This window comes from Psammomys obesus, unplaced genomic scaffold, assembly GCF_907164565.1.
Source record: "Psammomys obesus unplaced genomic scaffold, mPsaObe1.curated_primary_1811, whole genome shotgun sequence".
Taxonomy (NCBI): Eukaryota; Metazoa; Chordata; class Mammalia; order Rodentia; family Muridae; genus Psammomys; species Psammomys obesus.
Window position 1 is genome coordinate 4,059,682 of NW_026596466.1, and position 10,467 is coordinate 4,070,148.

The 10,467-nt window shown below is 61.3% G+C and overlaps 1 protein-coding gene across 1 annotated transcript; it reads right to left on the minus strand.

Annotated features, from left to right (window-relative positions):
- Window positions 1–1,357: 1,357 nt before the first annotated feature.
- Window positions 1,358–9,260, minus strand: Lfng (LFNG O-fucosylpeptide 3-beta-N-acetylglucosaminyltransferase). The gene is made up of 8 exons (XM_055598693.1): window positions 8,772–9,260; window positions 4,790–4,838; window positions 4,383–4,482; window positions 4,134–4,287; window positions 3,939–4,024; window positions 3,448–3,613; window positions 2,634–2,719; window positions 1,358–2,487 (listed from the first exon to the last, which is right to left on the minus strand). Exons 1-8 carry the CDS (start codon window positions 9,198–9,200, stop codon window positions 2,418–2,420), a joined length of 1,140 nt encoding a protein of 379 aa, XP_055454668.1. The 5' UTR covers window positions 9,201–9,260; the 3' UTR covers window positions 1,358–2,417.
- Between the last annotated feature and the right edge of the window lie 1,207 nt (window positions 9,261–10,467).

The window sequence follows — 10,467 nt, forward strand, 5'->3', positions numbered from 1 at the left end:
GACTCACCCAGGCAGGAAGGAGGCCCACGGCCTGTGTGCAGACTGCTCCGCCATGACCTTTCCACCCCCAAGCAAATGTCAGCTTCCTCATCCAGAAGTGGGGCCCCGAGCCATACCACCAGCCCTGTATGCTGAAGACAATGAAGGGTCCTCTTCCCCCAACCCCTACTCCAAAAACCCCAGGCAGCTGCCCCCGGCCTTAAAAAGTCAAACTGGAGGGCCAAGGTGGGGCTGGTCAGTCCCCGGCCCGTCGCCCCACAAGACAAAAGCAGTTACCAGTAAGGGCCCAGTCTGCCAGGGGCTGCTGAGGCCACTGGTGTGGTGTGGTGTGGTGAGCAGTGTGTGTCCGAGCAGGGAGGGCAGATCTCTAAGCAGGTAGGATGGGGAAGGAGGCAGTGGACATGGTCTGTGTGGTGAGGACAGGCAGCCCCGGGGGAGGCCAGGGTCAGCTTGGGGCAGGCAGGCAGCTGCAAAGGAGCAGCCGGTGGGCATCACCAGCCCACTGGCACCGAGAAACTTCACTGTAAAGGAAACAAGGAGGCCACAGGAAGGGGGTGCGGTGGGGATCCCCCATTCAACCACCCTCCCCGCCCTCCGCGCCTGGTTTGCGGAAGGTCCCTGAAGAGCCTCAGAAAGACCTGAGTCCTCACCAGCTCCACTCGTGACCAGCCATCCTCATAGGATACCTCCAAGGGTCTCACGACAGATGGGAGGCCAGTCAGTGTCAGCAGGAACCAAGATCTAGGGACTGTCATCCATTCCAGCAGCCTGGCTGCCTGACCTAGGACATCCTGACTTAGCCTGCCCTGAGCCTCAGTTTTCTTGTCTGCAAAAATGGGTCTCTGGCCAGCCCACGATAGCCACGATATTCCTCCTGCAGGAAGGTCTGGACTTGTGCGTTCCAGTGATGTTAACACAGGCTTGGTTACTTCCCCTAGCCCTGTCAACACCTACCTCCCCTCAGTGACAAGCCTACACCGAGCTGGCCACACTCCATCTATTTTGTTTGTTTTCTTGTTTTTTGATACCGGGTTTCTTTGTTTTTAGCACAGGCTGTCCTGGAACTCAGTCTGTAGACCAGACTGTCCTCGAACTCACAGAGATCCGCCTGCTTCAGTCGCCTGAGTGCTGAGATTAAAGGCGTGGCCACTGCTCAGCTCACACTTCATCTGTTCTAAGCTTCCCTCCCCATAGTCAGCTTGTAGGATTCCTACCAACTAACTAACTACCTTCTCCTTGGCATGACCCAGTCTCCCCTGTCCTCTTCTAGGTGTGTCATGTCCCCCTCTCCCCGAGTTACCTTGATGGACAGGTGGCTTAGACCCAACTCCCAAGTAAGACGAGGGCCCCTTGGGTTGCTGCAAAGAGCACCTTTATTCAGAGGAAGGACGTCACCATGGCAACAACACATCAATTCCCTGAGAGCTTTTCCCTTATCATCATTAGCTTGCCTAGCTAAGGTCTTTGCAAAAAGAAACACAGCCCACGGGGTGGGGGTGGGGTGGGGCGGGGTGAGCTTCGGGGTGCTGGGGAGGATGGCAGGGCGGGGAGTGCCGAGGGATTCCAGATACTGGAAAGCATAAATACAGGACTAAGGCATCCATGGTCCAGCTTCCCAAAGACCAAGCCTGTCTGGCTTCTGCTTTTTTCTGATCCACAGAAAAGATAAAATAAGACCCTCTCCAGCCCACCCCAGAAAACAACCACCCCCCTCCTTTTACATTCCCCACAAATGTCCCCCACCCCTCACGAAACAGCACAGTAAAAAAATACTGTCACAATATTTACAGACACACCCACTATGGGCGACTTTCTCTCTACTTTGGAGAGGAGATAAAATTCATAACTCTGAACCCCACGAGTGTGGGAGACAAAGATAGGACCTCAAGGGGCAGGGCTGGAGCCTTCACCCCTACCCTGGAGGGCAGGGAGTGAGGATTGCTGTTCCCCTGAATGGCCACTGGCAGCGCCCAGGCCAGAGCTCCTAGGAGGGGCCCAGGCCTCGGACCACCCGAACCAGCTTCCGTAGCACTGGGCACGGCTCAGCTGTCACGGAAGGAAGGTCCTGGGTAGGTGCTGGCACCCCGACTTAGAGACTGTGCTACAAGGCAGCAGCCGTGCACCCAAAGGAGAGCCCTGAGGCCCCTCGCCACCACTGCAGAGCTGCACGGCTCCCAGAGAACTGCCCTCGGGGTGGCTCAGAGTGTAGAGGGGCCTGCCACCTCCCTGAAACACGACTGCCCAGCAGTCTGCAACACGGGTAGGCACGGCACACAAATACACAAATACAGACACACACACGTACACATACACACAGCCCTGAAGAGCCTCGTACAGCAAGGCCAGGACGCACGACAGGGGTCCCTGGGCCCTTTGGATACCAGGGGCGCCCAGGGACAGGGTCTCAGCCACGGCTGCTAGAAGACGGCGGCGGTGCGTGGACACCAGGGTGTGTCCGGATACAGGTGGCAGTGGACAGAGCGGAACCTGTGGGGTCGAGCAGAGACTGGTCTGCGAGAAGTGGGGGTGCCATGCCCCCTCCAGCTGTCCCAACAGCACCCGTGCGGTTCCTGGAGCCCCCCTTAACTTACAGGATGTTTAGGGGCACTCGGGGACCCTTCCTAAGCCCTCACCTGGATGGGTCAGCCTCCACCGAGAAGGGTCCCTTGATGTGCACCGCGTTCCGCTTGTTCTCAAACATGCCGTAGCTCAGAGTCACCTGCATTGGGAGCAGGGAGTGATGCCGTTATGCCTGGCTGGGCACTCCTGCTGCGCTTCCTTGGATCAAGGCCCCTACTCTGTCCGCCTGGGGTCTACAACCATCAGCAAGAGAGAGCAGCTGTGTCCCCCCAAAGGGCAGGAACTGGATGGTGAATCTGGGGTACCTCCTAAGGGCCAGCGTCTAGGTATAGACTGACATGTGACCTGAGCTAGGGGTGTACCTAAACTGATGGCATGCTTTCCCGGCACCCAGAAAGCCCCGGGGTCCTTCCCCAGCACCAATGAACTGGGTGGGGTGCACACCTATAGTCCTAGCCCGGGGAGATCTCTGCAGACCTCTCAGCTTCAAGGCTGGCCTGGAATCTCTGAGAAACAAATACATTTCTCACACATATAGACACCCCTAAATGACTCTGGGGCGGATGTGGTGGCAGACACCCGAATCCCAACATATGGGAGGCTGAAGCAAGAGGGTCCCTAGGTCAAGCCTAGCCTGGGCTACACAGTTGAAGCCTTGTTTCAACAAACCAAAAGTAATACATAAGCTTGACGTCAGTAGCGCACGACTTTAATCCCAGCACTCGGGAGGCAACAGCAGGCGGATCTGTGTGAGTTTGAGGACAGCCGGGTCTACAGTGTGGGTTCTGGGACATCGACTTCGAGGGCTACACAGGGAAACCCTGCCTCGGAAAACCAGAATGAACAAATACAGAGGGGAACACACACCTGCTCCTGGAGCTCGGTGGCGGGCACCTGCTGCAGATTCTCCAGGTGGGAGTGGAAGAGGCCGCTCCGGATGAGGGGGACGCCCAGCAGCGCCTCCACAATGTAGCCAATGGTGCAGTCATCAGGCAGCCGGATGCGCTCGGCTGTGCTCATGAAGTGTCCTCCACTGCAGAAGGGAAGGGCCCGGGGAACAGTAAGTGGAGGCTGGAGCCAACAGCTCGAGGGTGGACAAGGCCTCGCCAAACAGGGTTAGAAAAGAGGCGGTACACTGTGGCCCTCTCCCTCCGAGGACCAGAGTTCTTCTGTTCTAAGGGTTTCCCCCAAGGTTGCTCTGGCCAGAGCAGAGGCAGCGAGAGTGGCTTTAAACCCAACTGTCTATGGGCACCTAAGGGAGAAGAGCGGGCAGCTGGGAGAGGGTGGCCCAAGCCAGGCCCTGCGGTGGGGCACACAAAACCGTGATTCGGGCTCTCACACGTGCAGGACACACTCACCTGGCCCATGGGCCCATCTTTAGGGCCAGCCCCCGGCTGATGCAGAAGCCAGCTCCCCCGGTGGCAAACCAGAAGTGGACAGGTCGCTGAGGGGAGTGAAATGGCGGTCATGAGACTCCTGGGCTCCACCAGGTTGCAAGGGCGGCGGCTCGGCCCCACCCTGGCTCTCCGGGGTGCCCACTGCGAGACACTCACCACCTTGTGCTCGCTGATCCGTTCAGTGGCCTGGATGGGCCTGTCCAGGCTGGGCTTGCCGATGTACACGTCTTGGGTGTGGGGGTAGCTGGCCAGCAGCCGCAGCAGCGCCCGAATGTTGACGTAATTGTCATCATCCACGTGGCAGAACCACCTGAACACGGGGCAGGGAAGGCACATCGGGGTGAGGACCCGCAGGCTGCCCGGAAGGGGGAACGGACAGGACGCGTGGGAAAGGCGGAAACTCACTTCTTCCCAGACTCAATGAACCGGTCATACTCCACAGCCATCTTGCAGGACAGGGCCTGGCGGCTATGGGCCGCAGAGCAGTTCGTCAGTACCACGTTGCCTGGGGACAGGGGAGAGCTGTGAGCAGGCTGCACAAGCAGGACTGTCCGCCCCCGCCCGAGACCTTACCCTGGGCCCCGGCCCCTCCCCAGGGTAGCCGCCCCTGCCCATTCATCCAGCCAGCTTTCCCCCAGCACCCGCCACCTGTTGCTGCCAGCGTGACTCAAAGGGTCCCCAGAGGACTGAAAGGGTCTCCTCTGCATAAGAATTGGGGCCCTGGGAGCTGTGGGGCGGAGCATGGAGTGAACTGGCCTCTCAGTCCAGCAGCCGGTGACCTCCCCACCCCAACCCCCAAGCCTGGGACATACCCGTGAGTTTGGCCAGAGCTTCGTCCTCCCCGTCGGTGAAGATGAAAGTCTGGAAGAAGAAACACGACCTTGAGCCTTCACCCCCGAGTCCTCGAACCAGGGCCATGGCAGAGGCACCCTGGAGTGCCCTCAGCTACAAGTCTATCCCCCTGCCCCGACCCTGTACAACTGTCTGAATTCTCTGCTGTGGGTAAAATGAGTGCCCACAGGGAGCGGCAGCTGGCCCGGCGTTGGGAGGTGGGCTCACTCCCCAACCTCGGACAGCTGGGCCCAAGGGCACCATCGGCAGCTGGGAGGCACGAGCCAGGTGGGGGCGCCCCACCCACCACCCAGGTAAACGGCTCCGGCTAACCCTCCCGCCAACCTGAGCACCTGGCGGGCACACACCCTTATTGACACAGCCTGCCAGCCCTCCCAGCCTTTCGGGCTTCCCAAGCGGTGGGAGGGGGTGGGGGACAGGAGGAGGAGGAGGTCGGCTTTGGGAAGCCGAGCCTCGCTGGGGTCGGGGACAAAGGGCTCTGCTGGGCTGCTGCCAAACCCTGGCAGACAAAGGGCCCCGGAGGGAGGATGAATCACCAGCCATTGTCCGCCAGCTTTGTCCTGGGCTGGGCCGGCCTTAACTCTGCCGAGTTAAGCAGGAGTGGCCCGGCTGTCATTTCCATACAGCTGGCCTGGTTAACCGGGCTGGCTGAGCAAGTGGTCCTGTGCACGGGGGTACGGGTAAGGCCACTGGCCGTGCGGTACTTTGGCCTGGACCTCGGCAGGTTTGCCCAGCCACGGCAGCCAGGCAGGTTCTGGGAGGTCACCGTGGTGGTGGTGGCAAAGAGGACTCTTGTCCCCAGCCCCACAGCAGTGCATCGGAGCCGCCCCTCCAGCTTAGAAAAGGAAAACTGTTCCCTGCTTACTGAGGGCCTTGCCCAAAGCCACAGCCAAAGCTCCACCTGGCCCAGCACTGGGCCACTCCTGCCAGGCTTGCTCCGAGGAAGGGGAGAGGGGAGAGCACCGGGGCGGGGCCAGGAGCTGCCGGCGCCCGCCTGGGCCCGTCGGCACACGGAAAGGAATGTTCCTTCCTCCGCCGGCCCGCCCAGCGCGTGCCGCCTGCCGCACCCTGGCATTGCAGAGTGCAACCCTGGGGCGTGGGGGGGGGGGGGGTGCTCACAGCAGAGGCAGCTAACTCCCCCGAGGCCCCTGCACCCCCCAGCCGTCCTCACTTTGCTTTTGTGCACCCAAGGAATCCTGGGTGTGTGTATGCAGACCTGGAGGGCAGCATGGGTCCAGCCACTTGAGGAACTGCCCCAGGCCTGGAGGGGTGGAGCATGATGCCCCCGACAGCCCTAGGTCTTTATCCAGGGTGACCCCAGGCACGGCTGGATGCTCACTCCGGTGAGGCCCGGGTGAGGGGAGAAAAAGGTGGGATCCATATCATCTGCAAGCAGGCACCCCTTCCTTCCAGGTCGCTGCAGACACCAGGGCAGCCCACACGCACAGACTCGCACCCACCCTCCCCTTGCACCCCAGCATCTCAGCCCAGGAATGCCGTGGGAGGTACGGGCCGGCCTGTGCAGACGCTGCTGCTGGATTAAAAGGAAAATGCTTTCTTAATGAGATCAAGAGAGAGGCCTGTTCTCCCGCGCTTCGATGGTGTCCTAAAAACCCAGCCCAGGGCTACGGAGATTAAAGTCACCTTTGTTCAGTTGTGGGGGGGAGTGAAGAGCCTTTGAGAGGCGGAGCTGTGGGGTGTGTGGGTATTCTGCCTGCTGTCTCCCCCCAATACAGGGCAATCGGGAGGGGGCAGGGGCTGCATATGTGGGTACCACTCAGTCCCCACAAGCTGTGAAATGGGAACCCAACACAGCTCGCCTGTGCAGAGCCAGGCACCAGGGATGGGTTTTCCTCTCCTTAGTGTCCCTGGGAGATGAGTACCATCTTCTCCCTGGTGTACAGCAGAGAGACCAGAGAGGACGCCAGCCTGTGGCCACACTCAGGAAGAAGTAATGGAAGACCCTCATCTCTCAGTCTCCCCTCAACCTGGTCCCCCCAGCTTTCCTGAAGGATGACCAGCAGGGCAGTGAGGGCAGCGGAGCTGGTGAGGGCAGGCAGGGGGTGGGGAGAGACACACAGGAAGCAGCATTGTTCCTGGAGCCGAGATTCAAAGAAACACAGGATGCCAAGTTCTGCCCCAGCCATTGTGGCTGTGGCGGTGGCAGCCTGCAGCCTGGCGCGCTTCTTAGTGGTGGGGGAGGAGCCAGCGGGCCAGAGGCCAGGCGTCTCCAGGCCTGTCCCCCACTGACCAGCCTCTCCACCTCTCCAAAGGCTGCCTGCTTTTTTCGTTTGTACAATCCCACAATCATACTTGATGCCAAGACTGCCCTTCCTGGACCATAGGACCTGGAGTCATATGGAGCCTCCTCCTCCAGGAAGCCTTCCTTCCATTCATAGCCAACCTGGGCTAATGTAGCCTCTCCCACCTCCCCAGGCCCTTTGCTATAGGTTCCAAGGACCCTTGGTGATAGTATACCACAAGAGGGGCTTTGCTTGCTATGTGCACATGAGTTGAGCGTGGGTGTAAATCCAGCCTTCTGGGGGGGAGACCCTTACTCTGAATGACTGCTGGGATCACCATGAGCCTCCAAAGTTATACTGTTGACTTTATAATACCTTATTAGAAATGTGATATTTCCCTTTTCAGAGAGACAGAGGGTCAGAGAGGCCCTGCGCTTCTCACCGGACCACGTAGCCCAACTGAGACTTGTTTCTGAGTCCTCTCTGCTGGACAAAGCCCCCAAATCTCCAACTGAGAGTTTCTCAGAACTGGTGGTGGCCCACAGGGGATCCACGCTATCCAGTATCACACAGCAGGGAGGCTGAATGCGGAAGGGGGGTGCCCTGGCTCAGGGATCCTGCCCCGCTGGGGCTGTCATTCAGGGTTGGGGGAGGACACAGAGCCCCCCCTCATCGCCAGGCAACCTGAGTGGCCAGCACGCCAACCAACGGTTCCCATGGAGCGCATAGCTGTACACAAGAGGCCGACGCCTTTCTCGGCTGGAGAAAGGGGCTTTGTTGCCTTGCCCAAGGGGCCGGCGTGAGAGCAGCCTAGTGCTGGGAATCCTAACGGCACCGCAGCCAAACAAAACCCGTGGCCCCCCTGCTGCCCCCTCCCGAAGGCCTGCTGAGCTCCTGGGAAAGGGACGCCTCATTCTCAGGAGGCTGCCATGGGGTTCTCTGACCAAGGCTGGCTAGGAAGGAGCCCATTCGGTTAAACTCCACTCTTCTAAAACAGACTAGCCAAGCTTGATGGCCCCAGGCTCCCTGGGGGCTGGAGCAGGAAGGAGAGTGAGCCTTCATCTTCACACCAAATGCCCAGCCTCCCCCCCAACAACTCTGCTCTCCCGCCCCAACGGTCCTGTTGTAGCCTCCAGGGAGATTTTCAAAGCGGGGTGTGTCTCTTTATTATGTGTATGAAGTTGGTCTAACTGGGGGCGGGGAGCTCCGCTACTGAAGGCAGCGTTCTGCACGCGCCTCGAGGACCAGCACGCACTTCTTTCACCGTGCCTGGTCCGGGGGTGCCATGCCTTCTCCCCCCTCACTTTCAAGGGAAGTACCTGCCACCCAGGACGAACGGGTCCGTTCAGAGTGGAGGGGACCCAGGAAGGAGCTGAGCCAAACTGCTCGGAAAAGTTTGCGAACAAACACGGCCACGCACCCCTGTGTTTGTTAGAGTCACAGGCCAACCCAAAGCTGGAGCCTTCCCATCCCGACCTAGAGCATGCGGCTGCGGTGACCCTGGCAACCAGGGAAGGCAGGGCTGTAAGGCAAAGCGGGCCCCAGCAGCCCCACGGGGTTGGAATGGGACTTAGGTGTCCTCGCTTCGCTGATAGACCCAAAGCCATTGAGGCAGCCAGAGCCGCTGCCCACAGCCACCAGCTGGAGGAGAGTGTGATTCCCTACTCCATCCTCCTGCCCAGGCCGCGCGGGGTCTCACCATCTCCTTGTGGCGCGAGATCCAGGTCTCGAACAGCAGGTCGAGGCGCGCGCGGTGAAACTTTCTGGTGGTCTTGACCGCGATGAAGACGTCGCGAGGGGACAGGACCTCGGCCGGGGGACGCGGGCGGCCGTCGGCCTGGCGGGAGGCGACCCCAGGCGGTGGATCCGCATCTCTGCGAGCGCGGGTGAGCAGGCTGAAGTATTCGGAGAGGCTGTGCACCTCACGGGCGAGGACTCCGGGCTCCACGGCCACCCTGGACCCTGGAGCCGGAGCCGCCCCGGCGGAGCCCGCCAGGCTGCGCAGCGCGCGCCGGCCGCGCTCGGCGGGCACCGGGGTCGGCGGCGGGTCGGCCGTGAGCACCAGGAGGCAAGCCAGCAGCGCTCCCGCCAGGGCCAGCAGCAGGCGCCGGCCGCAGCGCTGCAGCATGGTGGCCGGCGACCTTACGTCCCGCCTTCCCGGTGCCAGCTGGTCCGGCCGCCCGAGGCTCCCCGGTCCGGCTGCGCGCCCTCCGCTCCACGCGCCCTTAAACCTCCCTGCCGGCCACGCCCCCGCGCGCTTATTGGCTGCCGGCCTTGGGGCGTAGCCTCTAGGGCGAGCTCTCGCCCCCACGTGGGCCCTCGACCGGGGACTGGGAACGACCCAGCCGGGCACCCACCGCCCCCGCCCGCTCTGGGCACGGGTCCGTCTCGCCCTCGTCCGAATCACCCTCTGGAGCTGATCTGGGCGACACCCAGGCCGACCAACCCTGGCCACGGCTGCGCGTGGAGGGACGCGCCCCCGGCGCGGGGACCTGGGCGCTGGGACCGGTGCTTCTCGGCGTGCGACATCCTTAGCTTCTCGCTGTGCGTTTCCTGTCGCCCAGCGGGCTTCCTTCCCTGGGGACAGCGCTGACCGAGCCAAAGTGGTAGCCAGCAGGGTGTCTGGAGCGATTAATTCTATGCTGCTCCTACTGACACTTGTGCCTTAGGTGTGGATGAGGCGCAGGCGAGAAGGTACCTGCAACCAAATTCTAAGTCCATTCGTCGCTCCCCGCCTTCTTCCCCCCCCCCCATTCCCTCCCCCCTCCCCCCGTCCCCGGCCAACCTCAGGCAGCCTGTACTGGGCATCATGTTCCTATATGGGGAGGGTTGGTCCCCGAAAACCTCAGGCGCCCCGTGGCGAGGGAGCCACTTGGGCCGCCCCTTCCCTCGCGGGATGAAAGGCTACCTTCTGTTCCATTTGGTTCCTCCGCACTCGGACCAGATGTGACCCAGCTGTGCGCCCTCCCAGCCCCGCCTCCCCGGCACACGGCCCCCTTCCCACGGGCGGGGGCCTTGCTTGCGCCCAGCACGAGCGGGGGCGGCAGGAATGCGCGCCTGATGGTAGGGTGAGAGGCTGCGGGTCCGGAAATGGCCAGGGGTCCCCGGAGTGGGAGCAGGGTCCAAGCCCGAGCCTGGCGCATCTTCCGGGAGCGCAGCTGGAGGCGGCTCTCCGCCTGGCTGCTCCTGGCTTTGCTTGGCTTCAGTCTCCGAGTGCCCCTCCAAAGGAGCCCACCCTGCCACCCCGGCTAGACCACTGCCCCTTCTGTCGCCGACTCCCTGGCACTTATAATTAAGACTGGAATGGCACTTTTAGTTATTCAGATACTACACTCTCTTAATGTCCCTCTCTAAGAATGGTAAAACAAGGCAGCAGGCTGGATCCCAGGCTGGAG